The sequence below is a fragment of the Hippichthys cyanospilos genome, chromosome 14 (assembly GCF_059441005.1).
Source record: "Hippichthys cyanospilos isolate Australia breed blue-spotted pipefish chromosome 14, RoL_Hcya_1.0, whole genome shotgun sequence".
Classification (NCBI taxonomy): domain Eukaryota; kingdom Metazoa; phylum Chordata; class Actinopteri; order Syngnathiformes; family Syngnathidae; genus Hippichthys; species Hippichthys cyanospilos.
In genome coordinates this window covers 18,255,355-18,282,500 of record NC_142382.1, presented here as the reverse complement: position 1 = coordinate 18,282,500, position 27,146 = coordinate 18,255,355, and the positions used below count along the sequence as shown (strand labels likewise).

The 27,146-nt window shown below is 38.2% G+C and overlaps 2 protein-coding genes across 4 annotated transcripts in view; one reads left to right on the top strand and one right to left on the bottom strand.

Annotated features, from left to right (window-relative positions):
- The window catches only part of LOC148413214 (calpain-1 catalytic subunit-like), a 15,062-nt gene extending 1,372 nt beyond the window's left edge, over positions 1–13,690 (top strand). The window contains exons 2-22 of one of the 3 annotated variants that reach the window (XM_088432803.1): positions 3–257; positions 850–919; positions 1,018–1,136; positions 3,311–3,444; positions 3,517–3,691; positions 5,436–5,510; positions 5,674–5,759; positions 6,906–6,980; positions 7,047–7,207; positions 7,472–7,641; positions 8,247–8,258; positions 8,343–8,551; positions 8,625–8,661; positions 8,745–8,798; positions 10,175–10,232; positions 10,311–10,372; positions 10,788–10,856; positions 10,974–11,052; positions 12,661–12,777; positions 12,966–13,018; positions 13,091–13,690. In XM_088432803.1, coding sequence (XP_088288929.1) covers positions 21–257; positions 850–919; positions 1,018–1,136; positions 3,311–3,444; positions 3,517–3,691; positions 5,436–5,510; positions 5,674–5,759; positions 6,906–6,980; positions 7,047–7,207; positions 7,472–7,641; positions 8,247–8,258; positions 8,343–8,551; positions 8,625–8,661; positions 8,745–8,798; positions 10,175–10,232; positions 10,311–10,372; positions 10,788–10,856; positions 10,974–11,052; positions 12,661–12,777; positions 12,966–13,018; positions 13,091–13,117 — 2,079 coding nt within the window. In that variant the 5' untranslated portion in view covers positions 3–20 and the 3' untranslated portion in view covers positions 13,118–13,690. Of the gene's footprint in view, positions 1–2; positions 258–849; positions 920–1,017; positions 1,137–3,310; positions 3,445–3,516; positions 3,692–5,435; positions 5,511–5,673; positions 5,760–6,905; positions 6,981–7,046; positions 7,208–7,471; positions 7,642–8,246; positions 8,259–8,342; positions 8,552–8,624; positions 8,662–8,744; positions 8,799–10,174; positions 10,233–10,310; positions 10,394–10,787; positions 10,857–10,973; positions 11,053–12,660; positions 12,778–12,965; positions 13,019–13,090 lie in introns of those variants that run through there. The other 2 variants (XR_015867752.1, XR_015867753.1) reach the window with 2 other exon arrangements.
- Positions 3,253–27,146, bottom strand: part of tpo (thyroid peroxidase) — a 34,295-nt gene continuing 10,401 nt past the window's right edge. Inside the window, exons 7-12 of the mRNA XM_088432805.1 lie at positions 26,482–26,964; positions 26,111–26,369; positions 24,670–24,840; positions 23,030–23,267; positions 16,863–17,072; positions 3,253–3,703 (exon numbers count right to left, since the gene is read on the bottom strand). Coding sequence (XP_088288931.1) covers positions 16,868–17,072; positions 23,030–23,267; positions 24,670–24,840; positions 26,111–26,369; positions 26,482–26,964 — 1,356 coding nt within the window. The 3' untranslated portion in view covers positions 3,253–3,703; positions 16,863–16,867. The remainder of the gene's footprint in view (positions 3,704–16,862; positions 17,073–23,029; positions 23,268–24,669; positions 24,841–26,110; positions 26,370–26,481; positions 26,965–27,146) is intronic.

Genomic DNA, 27,146 nt, shown 5'->3' with positions numbered 1-27,146 from the left:
AGAACTAAGAAACTCCAGAAATGCCCTCTACAGGCATTTGTACGCGTATCTTGAATGCACGTCATAACAGAGATGGTTATGGGACCATCAACAACCCAGAGGTGTTCTTCAACCAAGACTACCAAAGTTTGAAAGAATATTGCATCAACCAGCAACTACGCTACATCGATGAGATGTTCCCCCCAGACAGAGGATCCATTGGCAATGGCATACTGAAGCCCTCTGACCTGAATAGAGTCCAATGGCGCAGACCAGGGGTAAGCGTTTTAAGAATGAACTGCGGTGGTTTTACAGCTATGATAATCAAATAAAGGAGGCCCTACATAACTCATCACAGGTGTACAAATAAATAAATCAGTCATTTTTTTTGCAAAACAATGTCCCTTCTAATTGTCTTGCAATACAACCTCACTAAATAGCAGATTACACTGGACATTATGTATAATTTGAAATGCATAAATATGACTATTATGTGATGCGTTTTCATAAAATCAAGCTTATGTCTAAGAAAATTCAAAATGAGATATTGCAATTCTACACTTAATTCCCGTTTAAAATGATATATAATATATGAAGATAACTCAAAATTGAATTATGTTAAAACTATTTGGATGTGGCCAATTTAAAGTCTCTTGTTTTGACAAATATGCCTTTAGTTTTGGCACAATATTTCAGTGGTGCACATTGTCCACTAAGCTCTTATTTTTCAGACTTTTACTACAATTTGAACCTTTGAGACCTTAAGCAGGACGTTTTGACAAAAAAACATCACAATTACATTTATTAATGCCCCCACCCCCCTTTTTTTGATTTTTGGTTAACGCAATGCTTCCTCCATGTCTGTTTCAGAAATTGGTTTCCAATCCGTCTTTTGTTGTTGATGGCATTTCGAGATTTGACTTTGGTCAAGGCATGATTGGTAAGAAAATAACTTGCCCTTATTAAATAGCTTTTGTGTTAACCTTCTGGAACTCTCTAACGTCTTCCGATCAACTCAATAAAAATGTGATTTTTCAGGAAACTGCTGGTTTCTTGCATCTCTGGGTGCATTAACATTCCAGGAAACTATTTTTCAGCATGTTGTTCCTCTTCAGCAAAACTTTGTTCAAGACTACTGTGGCCTGTTTCACTTTCGGGTAAATACACACAGAAGTGACATTACCACTCAGATGAAAATGTTTCTTTTTTTGCTCGTCTTGGTGTTTCATTTTATGCTGTCACAGAGGGTACACCATGTGTTTTTTTTAACATGGCAGCAAAAAAAACAAAAAAACATTTAAATTCATGTTTTTATTCAGATGCGGTTCACTTAATCGGAGTAAAGTAAATACAGAAGGTCCTCAGTTTACAGCATAGTTCGGTTTCTATGGCAGTGACCTAACACTAATTAGTCATGCTAACCTACGTTAATGTAGCAGTAAAGTCAAAATTAGTAATTATAAGTATTTCCTATATTCTGCCTTTACTATATCATAATAGATAATACTATTACTGTTGTGTTTGGCATAAATTTAAAATAGTAAGATGAAAAATCTTACAATAAATCTTAGACCGCAGCACAAACTGTAACCCTTTGTAACCTCAAAACGTCATGCATTTAATGTAACAATAACCCCTGAATTGAAAAAAAAACACTTTTATGAAAAAGTTGTTGCAAAATAAACAATAAAATATGTTATGTGTTATAGTGACTGGAAAATGAAACTTAATAGTATCTCATAAACCAGGTGTCGCATTTGTTGCCTACGCTAGATTGCACTGTTCTAAATTGGACTGAAGCACACTGGCTTGCCTTTTCTTAAACCTCTTTCTCTAAACTACGGTGTCAAACTCAAGGCCCTGGGACCAGATGCGGCCCATCTCATCATTTTATGTGGCCCGCAAAAATGTTGATTTGACTTCAACTTTCGGGCTAAAACGCCAAATATGTTCAAATACAATACCAAATTCAAGTTGTCTTGAATTAAAAAAAAAAAAAAATCTGGGAAAGAAAACAAGCATTTTTTGCTCAGTCTGTCTTATGAACAGATTTTACCAGCCTATGATTTTAAATCTACATAACTGTGTGACTAACACACTTCAAATTTATTTAACTTCACAGTCATACCAGCCCTCTGACATAAACTATATAACTACCGTAATTTCCGGACTATAGAGCGCACCTGATTATAAGCCGCAACCCACTACATTTTAGAGAAGAATGGATTTTGTACATACACAAGCCGCACCTGCATACAAGCCGCATGTGCCCACATAAACATGTAAACATATTTACAAAGAAAGACGGTACACAGAGAGAGTTTTCAAAGTTTTAATGATATAACTTAATAATAATATAACTTTCTTCCCAAACCGTGCCTGTGACAGGGCAGTAAAACGGTAGCAACACGCTAGCAACATGGTAGCAACACGCTAGCGGCATGGTAGCAACACGCTAGTAACACAGTATAACAGGTCTGGTAAAACAGGTCTGGTAAAAGAACATACTGGTAAAAATCACGGTAAGCCGTCTTCATCTTCCTCCTTTGAACTGAAGCCTGTGACAGGGCAGTAAAACGGTAGCAACATGGTAGCAACACGCTAGCAACATGGTAGCAACACGCTAGCAACATGGTAACAACACGCTAGTAACACAGTATAACAGGTCTGGTAAAACAGGTCTGGTAAAAGAACATGCTGGTAAAAATCACGGTAAGCCGTCTTCATCTTCCTCCTTTGAACTGAAGCCATCAAAGTCATCTTCCTCAGTGTCGGAATGAAACTGTTATATAGACGTCGTCACACACTCCCTGGTCATCCAATTCTCCCATTCAACACGGAGCGCCACTTTAAATGCACGATTCACACTAATGTCAAGCGGCTGCAAATACTTCGTTGTGCCCCCAGGAATCACAGCTGGAATGGAGTTTGTCCTGTGTCATATGCCTTTCTTTTTGCATTTTCCATGATGAGGGTATGTTCACGCTAATTTAATTTAAGAACAAGACAGGAAGTTGCAGTCTTCCTCGACGCATATATTCCACCGGTCTTAATCTTACCTTTTCTACTCGAGCGCCCCTAGCGGCTGTTAGAAAAATTACATAAATTGGCCGCATCACTGAATAAGCCGCAGGGTTGAAAGTTTTGGAAAAAAGTAGCGGCTTATAGTCCGGAATTTACGGTACATGGTGGCCCAGAACAAAAATTTGTTTGACCCCCTGGCTCTAAAACAACCGTGCTATCTAGAGAAGTAAAAAAAAATACAACTGGTTCAGCATCTTGAAGCTTTATTTTCAGTACTGTATTGGTAACATCTCTCTTAACATTTCAGTTCTGGAGGTTTGGGAGATGGGTGGATGTTGTCATTGATGACAAGCTCCCAACAATCAATGGCAACCTCATCTTTGTGAGGTCGAAAGACCCAACAGAATTTTGGCCTGCTTTATTGGAGAAAGCTTATGCTAAGTATGGACATATGGACATAAAATTGGTTATGTATTTCAGTCTTTGCAATTAATTTCAATCTACTTGTGTCAGAGTGTGTGGCTCCTATTCAGACATGAATTCGGGGACACCTGATGAGGCGTTGGTGGACTTCACAGGTGGTGTTCACATTTGTATCAATCTGTCAGATCCTCCTCAAGATCTTTGGGAGCTAATGTGCAGAGCTGGACAATCCAAGTCACTGATGGGATGTGGCACTCCTCAAGGGGTAAGCACAAATCTACCACACAAGACAAATCAAGCATTTCATTATAATTTTTTCAAAGAAACTTAACTCCTCATTGAGCCATATGTTATGATGTTGGGGATGTTTGTGTATCCCAACGATCGTAGGAGCTAAGTTGGGGGTCACCAGCATGGTGCCTGCGGGCACTGGGTAGCCCCATGGATCACCTGTTCTGCAAATAGTTTACAAGTTATAGAACTTTGTGATTTTCTAGGAATTTCACTGACAATTGTGCATATGTGACATATACATACAGTAATATATTACATTTGATTTACATATTTATTACAGCTGTATTGTGAGAAATCAATAACATGATCAGGGTCTACACACATGAACTGGTAGCCCTTCGAATTACTCAATATCAAAGAAGTAGCTCTTACTTTGAAGGAGGTTGGTGACCCTTGAGCTATGTTGTCTGGGTTGCCCCCCCCCCCCCCCCCCCCCACACACACACACACACAGTAGGGTCACCTATGAGCAACAGATCCTACAACAAACTTTGTAGTACAAGGTTACCACGGCCTCACTCTGAAGTCAGGCCCAGACGTGGAGCTTGATAGTGAGTGCCTTGGCTCCCACCGGGCATCGCTCAAATATTTGCTTGGGAACTTCAATGCACATGTAGGCAGTGGCAGTAAGACTCAGAAGGGTGTGTTAAGGGGGGAATGGAGGACCCAATCAGAACCCAAAGGATGGCTTGTTATCAGATTTTTTTGCTTGTAACTACTTGTCAATAACAAAACCACGTTTAGATATAAGGGAATCACCATGTGAATTTGGGACCAGAAAACCCTAGACTGCAGTTCAACGACAGACTTTGCAGTCATCAGACTTTTGGTCTTCGGACAGACGGGTGAGTAGAGGCTGCAGAGCTGTCCGCCGATTACCACCTGGTGATATTTGCTCCGATTCTGCCGGTCTCAGCTGGCAGCCCCAAATGTATTATGTGGGATAGATGTTCCCAGCATATTCCTGCAAGAACCCTCATGCCTTGGGAGGGGGTAAAAAATTAGTGCCGCTGTTTCTGAGACAGCCAACCTGAGCTCTGTCCATACGGTCTCTCACCTAGGACCTGTTGCCCATAGGTGACCCTGGTCAATGCCTGTCATGACGACAGTATAGAGAAAAAGCCACTTAAAAACATATTCAACCTTAAGGTAGTCATCCGAAAAGAGGAAAAGATGGGGGTGTCCAAGAAAAAAAAAAATCACCTTACTATGGTACAAACAATCACAACTCCAAGCACAGATATTCCAGTGGAGGTTTGAATTCAATTCTCTTGACTGTGAGACATATCATGCAGCCTTATTTTTCAAACATTAATGCAATTTGTTTTTGCAACCAATCACATTTTTGGGAATAATGTTTGTAGTATGCAATAGAATCTGAAAGGAAATTGATGTTTTGTCGCATGTTAAGCAATGAAGCTAAAACCAGATAAATGGAGGTTGAAAAAAAAAAACTTTTAAGATAGATTTTATTTTTATTAGGGCATTTCAAGATCATACATGTATGTTTCTTTCACTCTGTGAGAATAAGCCTACACGTAAAAGAAAACCTTAGGGTAGGACTAATTTATTGTTATAAGGACCCACAACAGCAAAGTGTATCACTTAACATCTTGTCAAAAATAAGCACAGAAGGAGCTAAACAAAACACTGTTTTGCTTTTTTGCCTAGGTGTACTATGTGATTACCTAAACCTTGCTTGCTTTGACTTGTAGGAGACTCCAGCTAACACTGTTTTGCCAAATGGATTGGTCGAAGGCCACGCCTACACAGTCACAGGGGTCAGACAGGTGAACTTTGAATGAAAATAAAAGTTGTCATAGAACGTTGACACAGTAGTAATACCCATCTTTTTTCTTTTGTTAAGTTCAGTTAATTTAAATTTTAGGTTTGAAGTGCGATTAAGAGGGTGACAAGTAACATTTACTGTTCTGTGTTGGCTTTATGAAAAAGATGATGAGTCGTGGCCAAGCAGTACGTCTGGTGCGACTGCTAAACCCTTGGGGAAGGGGGGAATGGAATGGAGACTGGAGTGATCGGTACGTTCCGTCAGGACAAAGCAATCGCCGCCATTCATTTGTTAGAGTTTGTCATGTTTTTTCTAATACAACCACGATATTTTTATAGCCATACTATTATTCTTACTTTTGTTTGAAATTGTTTTGCCAGAGTCTACAACATCACATTTAGTGAAGATTAAAATGACTGATCAAAGCCAGAACAAATGTACATTGTATGTTTTATTGCTGAAAGTGTAAACAAGAAAGTGGCAAATGAAGATGATGTTTCAAAAAAGATACAAATTAACCAATAAAATATTATGACCCAAGTTCAGATAATTCCCACCTTTGACGTATTGTCAGATGTTCCTTATTGCTTATGAATTAATGATTTTAAAAAGTTACATTCAGCTTGGAATTTGGAATGTTTTTAATCTTCCCAGGCATGGAATTAATAAACCAGAATAAATGGTAAAACTTGTTTCACTAGAACTTTTACGTTATGATAGAAAATGAACTATATGTGACAACACGTGTGTTTGTAACAATGAAGTTCATTCTGTGTCTCATAATTAAAATGGTTGGTTCTTTTACAAGGTATCTTAAGACAGGATTTAAAACAAATAAATAAAAGAAAGTTTATTCACCTTGATGTGTGGAAATCATTGAAGAAGGGAAAAGACTTCCCCCGAAATGCTTCTTAGGTTTTAGGCTGTTTACCTCACAAGACAAATTCAGTGTTTTTTTGTTGTTGTTTTTTTTTTTAAATGAAAGCAATAACACCCGTTGATGATTTATGCTTGTCATTTAGTCTTTCACTTCTGCTGAAGCATTTCAGGCAAATAACACCCTAAAAAGACCTTTCTGGGATAAAAGAACTAACGAGGTGTATTTTTTGTTCTGATTTCATATGTGCAAATTTTATGCAGCCCAATCAATGGACTGCAGTGTACTTTGCTTCGTATTTATGCAATCAACATTGGCTCCCTAAAAGTGAACGGCTTTTGTATATTTGATCAAACATATGAATCAACTAATGAATCTTCTATAAAAAAAAAATGGAGACCCGATCTAAATGGGTTGTATTAATCCCAATGATTATATTCCTGGTGCTTTGTTAACGTGTGCTGCCGATTATTTGTTGACTAAGCTGTTAGAAATTAAGCTTGTTCTTCAAACTGCCAGGTCACCTTTGTGGGAAACTGTGAGCCCTCAAGATCGAGCTCTGTGTCTTTCTGTGGTTGACAATGGGGAGTTTTGGTAAGCACCTTAAAATTAAAGTGAGAATACTCATTGGCGATTCTAACCAAACAATGATTCCCACAGGATGAGTCTGCAAGACTTTTCTGCATTTTATAGTGATCTTGACATTTGCTGTATGTGTCCCGACTTTCTTGATGGAAGTTCATCCTGTCATTGGAAAACATCCTTTTATGAGGGCAGATGGCTAGCAGGGAAAACAGCCGGAGGATGCATGAATAATCTTGGTACGTTTGAAATATCTGATCTTTATTCAGTACCTAGCTACCGAGGGTTTTGTTTGACATGTTTATGTCACTGTTTTACAATAAAATGCAATGAATTAGTATAATCAATAGGAAACACATTGATAAAAGCCAATATGCAGCCGGACTTGTTTTTCACAGTTCTTTGTGTCTTTCTAGTTTAATATGTTATTGATAATAACAACAACAACAAAATAGACCACGGATCTTTTGGTTGAATTGACAAATTGTTTGATTACATTGCAGAGAAAAGCTTCTGGACCAATCCCCAGTATCGAGTCAGTATTGACCAACTTCGCAGTGAATGTGCTCCCAGACAAGGGGAAAAAAACATGTTGGTGTCCCTCATGCAAATGCCGGATAAAAGAAACCGAGCCCTGGTCAAGAACCTCCACATTGGATTGACAGTATTTAAGGTCAATAGTAGCATATTTAACTGAGAATGATGCCATGACTCAAACATCCTCAACATACTGAAATAGCACTGCTGAACCAAAAGCTCAAATAACTTACTTACTTCCTTATATATAAATCAGAAAACAATAACTTGATCAAATACTTCACCTAGTTGACCTATTGGTATGCCGAATATGACAGTGGGCCCTCCAAAGTCAAATGATGTAATTATTGCTTAGTTGTAAATTCAATGTAATCAGTAAAATTCAAAAAATCGTCTGAAGTTGCTTGAAAAATGTATTTGCTTTTAACCTTTTGGGTTACGGGCGTGCACTCAAGACTGCACTCAAATAAGTGACCCAATTCCATTTTTTATTTTTTATTATTTTTTTGCCCCTTTGTGAACTGTATCTCATCTTTTAATGGCAGTTTGAACATCACATATGATTTTCTCAAATTCCAGCCAAGCCGCAAATCAAAGGACAACTAATGGCAAGAAATGAATTGGAATTTAATTTTATTTTGGAGGTACCACTGTATTTATACTTGTACATTATTTTCTCTTGGATAAGTAACTACAGTATTTTTTTGGTCCCAATATGAACCAAGTTTCAACAAATCTCAGGTACCACAAGAGGTGAGTGGACTTTTATTGTCAGTATCATCTATTTCCTGTTGCTGGCTCTACTTTAAATGTCATGCTTGTTCAAATGAATTACAGTTGAAGGCGCAGAGAGGGAAGTTTCCAGCATCTTTCTTCACCAGTAACAAACCGGTTGTACAGACCAAAAATTACTTAAATGCTCGTGAGGTGATGGAGCTTGTCATGTTAGAACCCGGGGAGTACCTGATTGTACCGTCAACTTTCAAGCCTAATGAGACCGCTTCCTTCATCTTGACAATCCTCTCCAAGGCAGAGGCACACATCCAGTAAGTCTCTCAGTAATCTCTTCGAAATAATGTGCCTACATTCAGTTTTCCTTTACAAAATGTTTCTCCACAGTGAGACCTCTGGTGGTTATCTCCACGGACATATCGAGGTTGCGTGACAAGCTTGTTACTTCATTGAATTCTAAACAAAAACATGGCTTTCAAATGGATTAAACACTTGTCATTGATACAGACAAAAGAAGCTGACGATGATAAGAGAATCTTGTTCCAGCAGTTATTTGACAAGGTAATTTTTGCGTTCTCCTGTGGCAATATTCGTTAATTGATATAGTGCATTACATATTATTGTCACTGGAAATGCTTTTAAGCACTAAATGTTGCGCCCGCTTTTGAGGCGTGCCTGCCTGTCAGGCTACCGGGAGCTAAAACTTCACATTTGCTTTCTTAGGGTGTGTTGGCATCGCTCTGCTGAATGACTCACTTGTTGGCATAAGGATTTAAACCCTTACTTACACTTGGCAAAGCAATTTGTTTCAAGTCAGCAAAATTTCAAGCCTGGATCAAGTAGTGATTCTTCTTTTTTGAGCTTCGTTTATTTTGCAAGCATCAGTGGTGGCTCATGTGAAGGTACATGAGCAACGCCCTCTCATTAAAGGCCAAAAATTAAATGCTTCAAAAATATACATATGTCTGTTTTGAGATATTAGGCTAATACTACTACTACTAATAATAATAATAATGATATACAAAAACATAAAATAAAGTACATAATAATTATGGCAACAACTTGCTGAGTGCAAACCATTGGAAAAAATGAAGCCCACTTAGAACCAAGCACATACTACAACAGACCTGTAAGAACACCTACAACAGCCTTAGTTTTTTTGCAAGAAAAAAAAAACAGTACAAAAGTGCCAGAGTCAATCAAAGGGAGTATAGACTTAGCAGTCAAAATGTTATTTTTGGTCATTTCAAACCCAATTTAGTAGAATTTTTGACAATCAGATTTTCCAAACATGTGGTAAATATTGTCATCTAAATGCTTTTAGGTTGGAATTGAAACCTGATATCTCCGAAGCGTCAGTGAAACCATCTTCAGCATTGTCATTGTGTCCCACTCTTGACGCGTAGAAGTAGACGTGTGTAATCTCGCCGGCTAGTAGATTCAAATGATTGAAATCCTTCCAAGCTTTTTTTTTTTTTTTTTTTAAATTAGAGTCCTCGCCTCTGCGTACTTGCTCACCGGTATTTACCGGTGAACACCAATAGTTTGCGCTTCCGCACAGTAAAGAAATTCCAGAAAGTATGCATTGCGGTAAATTTGTCCAGCGCAGACGCAAAGTGGTGTGGTTACCGAAAAGACGTCACTTTGACGCATGGAGCCGTGTTGAACTCGCAGGACGCGTCAAGCATAAACCAAGCTGTGGACGTTCTTGCAGGATTTGCTCGCTTGCTATTTCTTAAGCTTAATGATGTCGTAACCTTGCGTTTGCCCCTGTTGGTAGGATGACCGAAAGTGCTTGATTTGACATGGACTGGTAGGCAGCTTTTTAAATGTTAATATTGCAGATTTTCTTAATTAATCGTGGCAGCCAATATTGTGATTGCGATTAAAATTCGATTAATCGTGCAGCCCTAATAGTAGGTGATTGTTTATTTCAGTATGATGAAGTAGATGCCGAACTGCTGCAAAAGCTCCTCAATGATAAAGTCTTGAACGGTAAGGGTGAGACATCTTTCACAAACGCTATCAAAGTCATTCCCTTGTATTGTTCTGATATGCTCTTCTTTTTTGTAGGAGACTTGAAAACTGGGGGCTTCAGTATTGATGCATGCCGGAGCATGGTCGTTTGGATGAGCGTATCCTTGTTTGTTTTCAAAGTAGGCAGAACAGAACAGGAAATACAATAACTCCCCACATTTTCAGTCCAATGGTTATTACATTCTGATTATATGAGCACATTGACCAGTGTTGGATTTGAAATTGATCAGTCTATTACTTAAGGATTTTTTGTAATGTACACTCTTGACACAGGAGTTGTGTGGAACGGTATTACCTGGCATGTCATTATTTTCATGGAAATGACTCAGGTGGACGTGTTTATAGCATTGTACTGTATGTCATGGCAATTTGCCATTCCAGCTCCAGTCTTTGGTGTTATCAGGAAATGCAGTCACATCAAAAAATACAGTCAACACTGAAAAAAAATGTCATATTTTATTGTACATCGTAGCGAAATGTGCCACCCTTAAACCTTGATTTTGATTTGAAAAGGCAACTACCAATGGCAAACTGGATGCCGCCGAACTTTACAGTTTGTGGAAAAAGGTTGTGAAATACAAGGTAAACACATCTATGTTTTTAAAAAAAATGGAAGCAGACAAACAAAGTTAGTTTTGATAAAATGTACAGTATAGTTAACAATCAATTTTGATTAAGCTCAACTCTATTTTTGTCAAGGATATTTTCCTGCAAATTGATGTGTCAGCAAATGGAGGACTTACACTGAATGAGATGAAGAATGCTGCTGATAGTTTAGGTATAACGAGAAAAGCAGTTTGTTGATGAACCATGTTTATCGATGACTTTGCCCATGTGATTAAGTCAGAAAAGATCTGCCAATACACATTCTTTTGAGTTCATGGACTAGGCGGCGCAACCCTGAAATGCGTACGTTCCCTGCCAAATCTAGTGGAGCCCACATTCATAGAGACTTAAGCATCTTTTCTTATCTGCACACAGTAGGTTGGACTAATTCTTATACTTAATATCTACATTTCATCATGCACAATGAAGAATAAATACTGACATGCTGATTATAGGCTGCATTAAAGGAGCCATATCATGATATTTTCGACTTCACAGTTAAACAGATGTGTAAACATGATGAAATCTTACCTTTGGCACATTTCATTTCCTTTGAAATAGGAGTTTTTTGGTCACAACTTTTCTAACTAAGCAATGACACCTTTCATTCATGGGAACCACACCTCTCACCTTGCGGTTGCTCCGCCCTCCTTCATGAAAGGGACTGGCCACAAAATTTATTTTGTAGACTTTTCCATTTGTCTAATTGAAGCTTGGCACAATTTCCAACATGCCTGAATGAACTTACGACTTAAATGTCCTATCAATCCAATACTTAGAAGTATGACATGAATTGTGATGTGTCACGAATCCCTAGGGGAAGGGATGAGACACAAATCCCAGGAGATTGAGCCCACAATGTTCATATATATATATATATATATATATATATATATATATATATATATATATATATATATATATATATATATATATATATATATATATATATATATATATATTACTGATCTTACTGAGCAGACTGCAACAAAATTAACAATCCTGTGTGCAAATGTAAATATAAAAGATAAGACATGAGATCTTTCATAATACTCCGTGATTTACCATAATGCCTACAGCTCCTCTTATCTCATAGATGTCAAAGTTCAATCATCGATCATGATACTGATTAAACTGCCTTGTTTCTACTTTTTAAATGTGATGTGTTTTCACAAAATCAGGCAGACAGTATGTCACACGTAAATCAACTAAATAGGTTGGACAGTTAAAAATCTTATAGCCCTTTTAGGACCTTAATTTTTATTTGCCAACACCCCAAATATTAATTATCTACTCAAAGAGTATGAAAAACAGTGATTAGAAGGCATAGCTGAGGAACATGTTCTTGCTGTTACGCTTTATCAAAAAAAGAGATGGGAGACAAGGCATAGCATCAAATGTCATTTCACAAATGCTCTGGACAGTATAAATGCCCTTAGCAACAAATAAAACTGGTGGCTATGAGCTGGGCGACAAGAGGAGGCATTTGTAGTGTGTGGAATAAACTGTTTTCAGCTGTGCCGCTCCCCCAGAATTACAAATTCTGTTTCGTTTTGTTAATGAAAACTGTTTGGGTCATGGGGAGCTCTTTGATGTGTCCAGGGACCCAGTAGTCACACATAACCGTTATTGTTCCGTCCAACGCATCTTGCCCAGAGACGCACCAAAATCATAATCAAATCGTGAGACAACCAAAGATTCCCAATCCTAGCTCTTAACGTCACCCATTTCAATTCTAAGTCTTGACATTCAATGAATTTTCTGTTATGTGTCATTGCAGGAATAAGGGTCAGTGATAAAATGTGGCAAGTGGTAACGTTGCGCTATGGGACCTCTTCTGGACATGTAACAATGGAGAACTTCATCACACTCGCTCTTCGCCTCGTCTGTATGAAAAGTAGGTGTTGTTACCCTTACAACCATAATAAGGATCAGAGTGCCTAGACATTGCTATTCAATAACAGATAATACTATCTCTTTAACTTATTATGCAAGCAAACATGACCGCATTGCTGAATGGATTTCTCTTTCTGTCAATGCATGTGACATGTTGTCCCTTTAACATTTTTTTTTTTCCCTGATTAGAAGTCTTTAAACGTTTTTCTGATGGAATGACTCTGACACTTCCTGAATCTGAGGTATGAAACAGCATGTAGGATCCTGGGTTAAGTTTCAACAGTTTAATTATGCATGATATTTCTATTTTTCAGTGGATGCAAATTTCAATGTCTATCTGAAGAAGATGAGTGACAAAGGAAACAAAAAGAGAAGAAACCAAACACAACTTCATCGTGATGGTTATTTTTTCTTAAAAAAAGGGGGGCGTGTGGGGCAGTTTAAAAACTAAGGCTATTTCCATTCTGTATTTGTTGCTAGGTCAATCCCCCCTATTATTTGGTTATAATTATATCTATACCAAAATGTCTGTACTTGTATTACTATTTTTCTGTGTATTCTTAACAACTATACTAGACTACACTATTGCATCAACTACTTGTAAAATGTTTCTGTCAATCATAATTTCAAATTACTTAACAAATAACGGGAGCATTATTCAGCACTCACAAAGTAGCTAAAATTCAAACATTTTGATGGTACCTGGTGTCACCTAAACTCTTTCCACGGCACCATTAAAACTAAAATGATGTACTGAATGAAATAACAGCCTAAGCATGTTTATTTACTAACTTGCAAGACACATCATTTTGGTGCATACAGTGAGTACCAAACGCAGTATGATACTGAATATGTACTGTACATCCAAGAGTTGGTGACCCTTGAAATAAAAAACACACTTTATCCAGCAATTATGAAGAAAATTAAAAAGTATTTATTCGAGAGATGTCAACCACGGGCTCCAAGAAGATGTATAGACTTGTCAAATAGTGGGTTCATCAACAAACATGTTTTATAATCCCATCTGTCATGGTCCAAGGATTTTATCTTTCACCCTGCACAACTACCCTTGTAATATGGAAAATGGGAAACATGGACTATCATTATTGCTATGTTATATATATATATATATATATATATATATATATATATATATATATATATATATATATATATATACAGTTGTGCTCATAAATTTACATAACCACACACCCGAATTTATTCATTCTTGGCCATTTTTCAGAGAATATAAATGATAACGCAAAAACTTTTCTTTCACCCATGGTCAGTGCTTGGGTGAAGCAATTTGTTATCAAATAATTGTTTTTATTATTTTTAAATCATAATGACAACAGAAACTGCACAAATGACCCTGATCAAAAGTTTACATACCCTTGAGATTTTGGCCCGATAACACGCACACAAGTTGACACAAATGGGTTTGAATGGCTACTAAAGGTAACTATCCACACCTGTGATCTGTCTGCTTGTAATCAGTGTGTGTATAAATGTTCAGTGAGTTTCTGGGCTCCTGACAGAGCCTTGCACTGACATCTCTGAAATCTGAGTCATGGGTAAAGCAAAAGAATTGTCAAAAGATCTGCGGGAAAAGGTCATTGAGCTGTATACCACAGGAAAGGGATATAAGAAGATATCCAAGGAACTGAGAATGCCAATCAGCAGTTTTCAAATCCTAATTAAGAAGTGGAAGATGAGAGATTCTGTTGAGACCAAACCACGATCAGGTCGACCAACAAAAAATTCTGCCACAACAGCCAGGAAAATTGTTCGAGATGCAAAGAAAAACCCACATATAACTTCAGCTGAAATACAGGACTCTCTGAAAAAAAAAAGTAGTGTGGGTGTTTTCAAGATGCACGATAAGGAGGTACTTAAAGAAAAATGGGCTGCATGGTCGAGTCGCCAGAAGAAAGCCATTACTGCGCCAATGCCACAAAAAAATCATGCTTACAAAATGCCAAACAGCACAGAGACAAGCCTCAAAACTTCTGGAACAAAATCATTTGGAGTGATGAGACCAAAATTGAACTTTTTGGCTACAACCAAAAATGTTACATTTGGAGAGGAGTCCACAAGGCCGATGATGAAAGGTACACCATTCCTACTGTGAAGCATGGAGGTTGATCACTGATGTTTTAGGGATGTGTGAGCTACAAAGCAATGGGAAACTTGGTCAAAATTGATGGCAAGATGAATGCAGCATGTTATCAAAAAATACTAAAGAAAAATTTGCACTCATCAGCCCGGAAGCTGCGCGTGGGATGTACTTGGATGTTCCAACATGATAATGATCCAAAACACAAAGCCAAATCAACCTGTCAATGGCTACAGCAGAATAAATTGACGGTTATGGAGTGGCCATCTCAGTCTCCTGACCTCAATATCATTGGGCAACTCTGGGGAGATCTCAAGCGTGCAGTTCATGTAAGACAGCCCTAGAATTTACAGGAACTGGAGGCCTTTTACCAAGAAGAATAGAATAGTTTTACCATCAGAGAAAATAAAGAGCCTCATTCACAACTACTACAAAAGACTCCAAGCTGTCATTGATGTTAAAGGGGGCAATACACGGCATTAAAAATTGGGGTATGTAAACTTTTGATCAGGGTCATTTGTGTAGTTTCTGTTGTCATTATGATGTAAAAAGAGTAAACACAGTTGTTTGATAATGAATAGGTTCACCCAAGCACTAACCATGAGTGAAAGAAAATTTTTTGTGTTATCATTTATATTCTCTGAAAAATGGCCAAGAATTCATAAATTCTGCCAGGGTATGTAAACTTATGAGCACATCCATCTATCTATCTATCTATCTATCTATCTATCTATCTATCTATCTATCTATCTATCTATCTATCTATCTATACAGTACTGTGTATATATATATATATATATATATATATATATATATATATATATATATATATATATATATATATCTGTCTATATATTCACCTAATTACACACACGATCCCTCGCTACTTCGCCCTTCGCCTATCGCACCCTCAATGCATCGCATATTTTTTGGGGGGAGAAAAAAAAATTATATTGCGGAGAGTGTGTGCCAGATAGGCAAGTTATCTATAAATGCACTTGTCAATGGCATTCCTTGGAAGTCGAACTACTACTGCAGTACACATTTTTACTTTAATCTTAAATGATTAAACCTTATACAGTAAATCTACTGGCATGCCCTCGTTTCCGTGTCTTCCTGTCTAGTCACGTGCCTAGACGGACGTCCGACTAGAGCGAGTAACAAGAAGTTTACCGAATATGATTAAAACGCAGAGTTTACACTTTAAATTCAAATTTATAACAAAAGGCAAAAGGATCCAAAAGCTCGCTTTCGTCTCTCCTGTGTCTCTCCTGTAACCGCCTGTGTGTGCTCAGCTCAGCACACACGCACACGTTACGAATATGCTAGTATACAGCTTGGTCTCTGGGAGCCGATCATGTGACTCGTAGGCATGCCGAGAGCAAACGCACACACCCTTCTGTGTGAACCTGACACTTTTCCCTATGGGGCCTTTGCACAGAATAATTGAGAAGCACGGAGCTAGGCCAACGCTTTGCTAAAATGGTAACACTTTCATGTACAGTTCTTATTGTGAATGGCTAAAAGACTAGCCAGATCACAGTTTGTGTGACAACATATAGGAACATGGCAAACTAAACAGAAAAAGCGCTAAGGTTCATGTAATCATGTTCTACCTCAAATTGTCATTCCTAAATGCTAACATGCAAACTCTTGATCTGTTCAAAAAGAGCAAAATAAAGTGAGTGCTAGTAGGGCTGAGGGACTTTTAATTTGATTAGAAATGCCAAAATATTATTATTGTGTAGCTAACTAACGAGACAGCAACCTTTAAGACTCTTGTGATTAAGAGCTACATGAATAAAATTGACTTCCCGATCATAAACAAAAAAGCGTGAAGGTAGATGACAAAGGATTTAACAGATTTAAGGTGTCAGTTGCTTTTTCTTCATACAATTCTAGTATGCTAAAGCTTATTTGCTAAATGCTAAGATTAGCAGCAGTCAGCTGTAGTGCATTGTTTGGCATACCTTTACTATTTTCCCTCTTTCCATGCCTCCAAATTCATTGCTGGTAGATTGCTACAAGCAATGTAACCTGAAGGGTATTTCCCAAATATGAAGGCATCTGGTGGGACTTCTTGGATGTCAGTATTGTCACAGACGATCTTAGACAGTGACACCTTTACAAGTTCTTCCCTCTGTTCTTGGCTGAAAATTCCTTCTGCCTCCCACCAAAACCTTGAAAATAAAAATGGATTGAAAACTCATTACTTGAATCAAAACCTGTTATCAGGCCTTGATTGAAATTGTAGAATGATATGACCTTTCAAATTAGCAGATTGACGTTATGATGGTTGAGCCAGATACTAGATTGTGTAAATTATTTGAATGACAGGACGAAAAAAAAAAATCTCTTAAACATGAACAACAGAATGAACTGTTGCTAACAATTTAGCAAATGTTTTGTACACACCTTAAAAACTCAACCATGATCCATCATCCAACAATAAATCACAGTAAAAAAAGGTTGGAAATCTGTTTATAAAGTATAATAAAAATAACATTATTTTTGTTACTTTGTTACTTTATTTCTTTGTTAGTGTCAAACAGTGTTTTAAAATTTTGGGTAACTTTTCTGCACATGTAACAATATTGGTCACCTTATTTGTTAAAGCATAAGTATTGAACCCCAGTCCTGTGTAGGGAAGGTATCTTGCATGTTTTTCGCTTTCCTCTCCCCAACACATCTGTTTCAAATGATTAGCTTATTAGTAGGCTCTACAGGAGCTTGAAAATAATTTGAATCAAGGTTCAAGGACATGCAGGAAACCGGGCCTACAGAACTGGAGTTTGACACCTGTGACTTAAAGGACTTGTATCATGGTTCTACAGCTAAAATATGCTTACAAATGATTAAATCCTATCTCTGCACATTGGTATTTAATTTTTTGTAGAATATCAGTTTGTTTTTTGTTTGTTTGGAGCAGCATGTCTAACCAGGAAGTGAAACCTCATGTTCATTGAAAAAGTCTTGCTGCAACGCCTTCATGACGATGTTCTAAAACTGACCAGCCATGTAACAATAACAAAGAAAAAAGTGAAGTAAACTTATGTGCTCTACTTTGATTTACAATGTCAACTCAAAAGTAGATGTATACAGTACTTCAAATCAAGAAACATAAGAAGTTAGTAGCACAAATGGCCCCTCAAAGCAGTTATTATAGATCACAGGTGTCAAACTCAAGGCCCCGGGGCCAGAACCGGCCCAAACTATAAACTATTAAATTCAACGTTGTTTACTTTGCAGACTTGGTGCAAAATTTATTCCCAACTACTCCGAAATAAAAAGAATAGTAAGGGGCTCCTCGAATAACGGGGGTGATACAAGGGCAAGCCTCCTCACACATGGAGATGCGACAACGAGAGAAGTTTGCTTCTGTTCTGAGTGTTTCTGTTGTACTTTATATTTTTGCGCATTCCCCATTCTGTTCAGTTTTTTCATTAAATGATCTTTTGAGCCTCAAACCTATCAGCCCCAGCAATTCTTGGTTCCAGCTTTCCCACACTCCTCACCAACATACCACGAGATCCTGACACTTTGGGCCTGAAGATACTCTTTAGAAAGCATTTTTAGAAAGGGAGGGAGGGGGGGGGGGGGCAGATCCCAGAATCTTTGTCAGGACAGACAAGTCTACTGTGCAATTTTTCTGTGAAATAAAGGTGAATGGTTTAAAATTTTGTCACACAACTTGATGATAGAGAAAGATGTTTGTCCTCCTGAAGGTAGACCATTTGAGAACCATTGCATTATCCAGAGCAGGAGTGTCAAGCTCGTTTAAAAGATTGCGAGTGCATGAAGGAAAATCTATTCCAATAAAATCATGGTATACATTTATGTGATTGTAAAACAACAACTTCAGTCTAAATGCGCCCCGTGGTCAATTTCCATCCGGCCCGATGGAAATAACGTCTGGCCCGCAAGGACAATTAATACATTGGGCAGCAGAGCTTTTAGCTTTTACCTTCGTGTGCTAAATGCTGCCATCTATAGGCTCAGTTAGGAACACCAAATAGTATATGAGTGATTGACTGTATGAGCCCCTAATTTTCTAAAATGGCGACAATCAACATAAGGAGGAAAGTTGCGCTGTATTGTGACGCAGAGAGCTGCGGTAAGCGGTTGCCGCTTTCTTTCGCCAACTTTTACCGACAGCTGGATAAGGACGAGTTCCGAGAGATTGGAGCATTTGGTAAGAAGATGCAAAACTTGTTCGGGTCGACGTATTCCTGTGAGAAGATAGTTTAGGTTATGAATTTAAGAGCTGTGTGAGGGCACGGCTATCGGACTCTCACAAGACATCTTGTGCATCCATACCACTGCCGTAGAGCCAGACCTTATTTTAAATGAGTCCTGCACTTGTTTATGACATTTACTTGCTCATTTACTTGTTATTGTGTTTAAAAATTCTATAAATATTAAATTGAAATGGTGAGATTTTTTTTTTCAAATGGGATTTGCACCAAGAGTACAATTACTGTACTTCTGTACAACTGTTACCAAAATGTTAATTAAAGTGTTTAAAAAAGTGAAGTTAAATGAATATTCAATTTCAAAATTTAATGTCTATTCAATTTTTATGTGCATGTTTCAAATGAACCAAAACACATGCTTATGATAGCTGAAATCAAAATAAAAATGCAAATGTTAAACACAGAACAGCCCACTGAAATGTATCTAAATGAATTGCTGTTATATGTAAAGAACGGCCGCCAAGGTTGGCCCCCCTACTTTTTTAACACACCAAATCTGGCCCCCTTTACAAAAGGTTTGGACACCCCTGGTCTAAAACAAGTAAAACATCAGTGTTAGCCATAAACTATTACCATTACTATTAATCAAAAAACTTTTTAGTTTTTTATTAGTAAAAACTTTCAGCTGATTTTTATACTTATCATCTCGTGGTCCCGATTAAACCCATTTGCAGCCCTGAACAGTTTGACACCCCTGATCCAGACACTTTATCTGTCAACTAAGACAAGCTTAATGCGGTGTTGTCAAAATGATCATCGTTTCATACTGTTGAAACCAGGGGCATAACTAGACCTAATAATGTACTGGGGCACAACTGGAGCAGAAAGAATTCTTGAGCGCGTGCAAAGTGCGTGAAAAAAAACATTCAGCTTCCATCTATCCATCCATTATCTATAGCCGCTTATCCTCACAAGGGTCGAGGGCTCGTCAATTGCTGGTGCCTATCCCAGCTGTAGGTGGGGGGCCCCCTGGACTGGTTGCCAGCCAATTGCAGGGCACAGAGAGACAAACAACCACCCACGCACCTAATTACACCTATGAACAATTTAGAGTGTCCAATACACTTTCCAATTATGTTTTTGGAGTGTGGCAGGGAATGCCCGGAGAGAACCCACACAGATTCGAGAAGAACATACAAACTCCAGACGGGAGGGCTGAGCCGGCTAGGTATGAATTCTTAAGACTCTGAGGCAGACGTGCTAACCACTCTGCAACAAAACCTGACATTTCTATCCATGTTTCTGATGACAATTACAGAAATGTTACGATAGTTTCTGGCAACAAAACCATATGTACTTTTACTGTAACTACTGTGACAAAACAGTATAATTTTAGTCAAAGACAAACTTGAAATCTTGCCCAACAACTGTTCTTGATACAAGGAATACATTGGCTAAATTAGCATACACTTAAGATAGATTTATGTTGCCTAGCTAGATAGAACTTCACAAACCTCTTTCAATCCCCGCTTCTTTATCCATGCCATGGGCGAAAATCTTTCTGATTTCCATCCAGAAGTTACAGTTTGAGCCAAATTAAAAACAAAATAATACTATTTAAAATATGTTTTAGGCTCAACTGACCAACTTCATCTGCCCGTTTCCGTTTATCTCTTTCTCCGTCGTTCTCCCTCTTGCTCGATCAGTCACTGACAATGAGTTTAGGTTTTTTTTTTTCATTAATTTTTACTGGTGCACAAATTGCGTCCAAATAAATCCGCCTTCTCTTGCCCAAGTCTGTGTGAGGCGAACTCGTTTGCTATTTCCGGGTGAACGTAACAAGCAATCTAATTGGAGAGCAAACAGTCAATCAATGTACTTTTGCTAGCTTTGATTGGCTGGCACTTAATGCGCAGAAAGCACATCTAGATGTTAGGCAAGGAGAGAGGGCTATCTCGAGCAGTGAGAGATTTTGAGCGAGCAAAATCTTATTGTGTACACATTTTTTCACATTAATCGTTAATTGCTCAATAGTGGCACATATAATTCCATACTTGGCAATTTCACCTGCAACTGAGAGGTAGCTCTTTCTTGTGCACTCTCTTTTTGTCTCCTTGACAAGTACTGCACGTAAATAATTGACCATATTCATTGCTTATGTGCAGCGTCGTGACACATCAACACATTAGTAATAAAGTATCATAGAAAGTAGAATTTGCGTTCTGAAATTATTATTTTTTTTTTTATTGATGAAATTTTTATCTGGACACAGCAGATTTATACTGGGGTACGTGCCCCAGTAAAATATGTTTGGTGACGCAGGTGGTTGAAACTGCAAATTTCCCTGACAGCTTGGACCACAAATGCATTTGATTGTCTTGACAAAGAACACCTCAAAAAAGCGTTACCTTAATTTTAATTAACATTTTCAAATTGGCAAAATGCCAGTGTGGCTCAAACCATTGTGGTGAAGACAGGGTGTTTGGGTTAATGAAATTGAGTAGCCGCCTGATTATAAAATCGTTTTCATAAAGTTACACTCTTATTTTATGTAGTATTTTTTTGTTTTAAAAAGATTTTTGCATGGATGCTACTTTTAAAATCTCCCGTACCCTTGGAGTTCCTTCATGTAATCCCAGGGTACGTGTAACCAAATTAGAGAGTAAAGAAGACTAGCCTTGGATGAGCGTTTGGCGTCTCCTTTCAACAGTTCACACAATGACCGAGTGGGGAGAGAAAAAGGGGAAAGGCGAAAGAGCTGCCCAAGACTTTATGTAGCCGTGAGTGGCGACAGAATAGACTTGATAGATGTGATGGCTTTTGTCAAAACAATTCAGATGCAGTGTACACACCCATGCTAGTCACCATTTGTAAAGTGTTGTAAAGTACACGTAACACATGATTGGAACAAATGCGCAAGTGAAATAAAACAAAACACGATATGGGTCTAAAAGTAATTACTATTACTAAAAATAGTAACAGAAAGCATGTAGAGATAAATAAGTCAAGTTTATTTACCTTATAAATACTGTATTAAAATAATATAAACGAAATACTATAAATAAAGTAACAACAGAAGATACACGGAAGATACTCCCTAAAATTAAAATTAGCAACTGAGGGGCAACAAGGAAAATTGCAAAGTAACAAATGAGACTAGCTCGGATAATAACTTGCCCCTTGCCCAGTTTTGAAATCAGAGGCCAGTAAAAACTTTTCAGAAGAGAGATTGGCAACAAAAAATGGTGGTTATTTTAACTCCAAAATTTTTAATAGTTGAAGACAACTTTTATTTGATATTTTAGCCAGAAACTTGAAGTCAAATCAGTATTTTGCGGGCCGCATAAAATGATGTGACGGGCCGCATCTGGGCCTTGAGTTTGACGCCTGTGCTTTAAAGAGTTCCAGCATTAACATTTAGATATATATTTTTTGTTCGGATTCAACACTTTGATGAAACATTTGAAAGCTAGGTCGACTTCTTTAAACTGACAAAAGCTGTTAATGTGTAGAAAAGTGACTTTTTTTTCTTAAAGGGACAATGTGTAAAATTAAGACAGTTTTTCATTAAGGACAGCAGAAAATGCTGCATTTACCATTGTCCGTAGCTATAATAGACATGGCAGCATTCGGAGGAGTGCAACCCCCCCATGAAATATATCTTAATGACAACTCGACCTACAATTATATGTAAAACATATTGTTGGTCATTAAGAACACATTTATTTGCAAGTTTTTGAACTTTATAATCTTTTAATTGATTCCTTTTTAATGATAAATGGTATAAATCGTACACGTTGTCCCTTTCAACAGAGTTTGAAGCTAAATGTGACAAAATGTTGCTGTTGTTTTCAGCAAAAGCCAATACAAATGGCACTAGGCTAATTTGTTTTATTTAAAATTCATGTGCGAATCTTTTAGTATATTTTCAGGATAGCTCTTACCTGTCACCATCACGAAGTGCTTTCATCTGCTTTGCAATAAGGCATGCAAACACAGGACCGGTTCTAGAACCTGGCAGAAACGTCTCAATAAGTCCTCCTAGCCATACATCAATGTTGTCAGGGTGTTTGTATAGTTGAAGTATCCTCTCTGCAACACTGCCGTCACTCACAACCTTTTCTAAGTCTTCAAGTGTCCTGATGGGCTCCAGTCCACAAAAATCTCTCCAATCATTGTATCCTGAAAAGTAAATGCCGGATGATTTTCTTTTTGTATATTGTGATGCTCTCCTCCTAACTTCGAAGTAGTCGGCCCCCGGTTTACGAACACCCTGTTTTACGAACACTTCGGCTTACGAGCGTGGCCCACGGAGATTTTTGTCCCCTGCTTGCAAACAAACCGTTCGTCTTACGAACAATTCGACATCCCTGCCATTGTGTAAGCAAATATATTTTCGCTTGGCTGCGTCAACAAAGTCAGCAGTTGACGCTTGTGACAGTAACGTGAACGCTATTGCTCTTACAACGTCACAGTCACTGTCTCAGTCATGGTGTCAGTCACGTGACTGAGACAGTGACTAACCCCATATTGGATGGATGCCAATATGCTATTGGTCGATTAAGGTCACCCGGTCTCACTCACGGAGATGCTATTGGCCGGCGTCACGTCAATCACAGAAATGCCGATATGCTATTGGCCGAACGCCTTTATCTAGTTTGATGACACAGCTGGTCGGGATGGAAGGAAGGAGAGAAAATGAGTGAAACGGAAGGAAGGAATATTGTGAAGACTTTGCAAACTTTATCTGTTAGACATAGCTTCTAAAATTGCTAGTAGCAGTAAAGGAAGAAGTAAGAGGATGATGTTTTAGCATCTCCGTGACTGACACTGTGACTGAAACAGTGACTGTGACATTGTAAGAGCAATAGCAAATCAACGTAACTGTGTTTACTTTGCGGGTTGGTCTCTGCTCCCCTCCGCCTCCACCCAGCTCAAGTTACATTGCTCCAAAGGTAAATGTCATTATTCCTTGGTATCTGTTATTTAATTTAACTGTACAGTAGATTGTTACTTATTTTTAATACGTGTATAAAGTCGTGATATTCTTGCCTAAAGTTTTTGCACGCGTTGCACGCATTCACGAATTAACATAGGTTTGGATTGCCCGTTATACGAGCAGTTCGAGTTACGAGCGTAGCCGCTGAACGGATTAAGTTCGTTACCCGGGGGCCCACTGTATATAAATAGAGCATCCCGATTCGTCTACTCATCATGATACAGCAGGAGAAGCAAAAATATCGTTGTATAGCTTTAAAGTGTGTAACCTTGTGAATCTGTCAAGCAAACAGTCTTAATAGTCATAATGCAAATGGTTTGAACATTTCCATTACTGTCATTTTTAAGACAATATGATTAATCTTTCCGAATCTCATCAGACTAGACCAGTTCACCTAATAAAAGGACTGTCATGGGGTGGCCCAGTGGCAGACTGGTTAGCATGTCTCCCTCACATTTCAACGGTCTTGGGTTCAATTCCTGCTTCTGGAGTTTGCATCTTCTCTCCTTGCTTGTGTGAGTCTTCTTCGGGTACTCTGCCTTCCTTCCACCCACATTGTTGTGGATTGCCCACTTAGAAACAAACCTGGAAGACCATGATCTCGTCCTCGCTGTAGGTTCAGTGAAGCCAGGTCCATGTCTTGTGGGATAGTTAAAACAATCAGCCTCTCAGTCAGCGCCTCTGACATCAGGTTGTTTGAACGAAGGGCTGCTGCTTCTGTTCCAATCGCACCTCTCAGGATTGGGTCAATCCCGCCTTAAAACATAAAAACATCAACTTTTGTTTCATTTTCTTGGGACGTGTAATTTTGAATTTGTTTCTCTGTGCTAACCTTTGATTTAAAGCAAACAAATATGAGAACATTATAATCATTTATGTAAATATGTACAATAAGCAAAATAAAGTACAACAACAAAGGAAAGTACAGGGAAATGGAATAGAATAAAAATAAAAAAGACAGAAGAAAATAAAAATAAGAAACAAATACAGTGGATCGCCCCGTGTTACAGCGTCCCTGGCTTATGTTTTTTTCATGTTGCAATGTGGAATACTGAGTTTTTTTGTCCCCTCTTTACGGTATTTTCCCCACTTTGCGACAAAAACAACTGTCATGACTCTTGGGGGTTGACTGTATTTGTGTTGTTTTGTCTCCATCTGCAGGCGTTTTTAGATAATTGCACTTATTTTCTGTTCATCATCAACTCAGTCGTTTGTGTTAAGTTTGCCTGGAACACTTCATTGCATTAGTCTAAAATTGGCTTCTTGGGTCACCGAAGGTGACTCTACATGGGTCACATTCACTGTGAAGCTGTGAATGCCGTGCTATAACAGCGCATGATCAAATCTTTTTTTTTTCTTTCAGTGCGAGTCGAGCACTCTCCCCTCCTCTCAATCAAACGTGCTAACACATTAATTCAAAACAGGAAACAAATATGAATAAATGAAAACACAATACATACTAAATGTTAAAACTGCTTCATTTACAATGGGTGAGTACGTACATACATAGTTCATTTTAACTTTGAAGTGAATTAATTGAATCTCGACCCAAGTAATATATATTTGTACACACGATAGTGCCAATTAACAGGAGGAAACCGTTTGCTCCTTTTGTCTCGATGGCAATGGCACAGACGAGCTTGCACTTGCTTTTGCTGGTTGATTGAATGAAGCCAAAGGAGAACACACATTTTTTTTCCCTCTTTGGGGCTTGCTGAACTGTGGAATTGACGCGGCGGCGTGCGTTGCGGACTTTTATATATGTGTGTGTGTGTATATATATATATATATATATATATATATATATATATATATATATATATATATATATATATATATATATATATATATATATATATAAATAATGATGTCAGGTTAAGCCAAAGAGAAGGCCTTGCTGGCTCCTAGAATAACACTTTGCTTTCCATGTTAAAATGTTTACATTTCCAAGCCTAATTGTTCCATTCGTAACACATATTACAGTGCCAACACAGTACATGAATGACAAGCAATGTAACTTACTTACCTTCTTTGATAATTCTCCATGGACTGAAAAAGGTCTCATGCAGCTTCAAACTACGGAACAATTCATGTGTCTGGTAGCTCTCATTGAGTCTCTTGACAACTGGGGAGATAGTTGCATGACCAAACCGGAACGCCGCTGTTGCAAAAACATTTGAGGCAGATGGGTCCACAGTTGGATCGTATCCTCCATACGGTCCAATATAACTGTCGAAAAAGTCTTTGCCAATTATTTTGGGAAGATAATCTCTCATAGTAATAATCTAAGAAAAAGCAGAAAACAGTGTCATGTAGTTTTGAAAGCCGAAGGGCAGATAGAATGAAAGTCAGGACACTGCACCAATGTTTTATCACCTGTGCAGTCCTATACTATACCTGGTGCAGAGCCCCGATAATCTTGCGTGTTTCTTCATATACGGTGTCTGCATTCCAGTGACTGTTGAGTTGTTTAAGTGTCTCTGCTATTTTATTGTGTTGCCTCAGCCACAGCACATGCAAACTAATCAGAGGCAGACCCTCGTTGACTCGACTGTCTCCAGCACGGAAACATGCCATATTATCCTCACCATGGAGACAGATTGATTGTAGAGATTCTTCAAAGGGTAAGTAGGGTCTTCCTTTGGGGTCCTTAAAATGCTTATTAACACGGAGTTTCCCATTTAAGCCACCGAGGTCTCGCAGACCCTTGTTCACTTCAGGACTAGAGCCATACACAACTGAAGCATCAATGAAGGATGTGATGGCGTTCATCTGTTGTTGCTGTAAGGCTTCAGAGATGTCAGTTTCAAAAGTGTTGAAGCAGGCCGCTAAAGAGCGATTGAAAGGCATGCAACTTTGTGTACTTGAGGAATTATGCACCTGCAGAAAAGAAAGGAAATTATAATACACAATACAGGGATCCCTCCGCTACTTCGCGCCTCCCATATCGCACCCTCAATGCATCGAAAATGTTTTTTTTTCCATTAAGAAAAAAAAACAAAACATAAGCTTTATTACGGAGAGACACACTGTGAAGGTTCCCTGCATACCAGACTGACGGG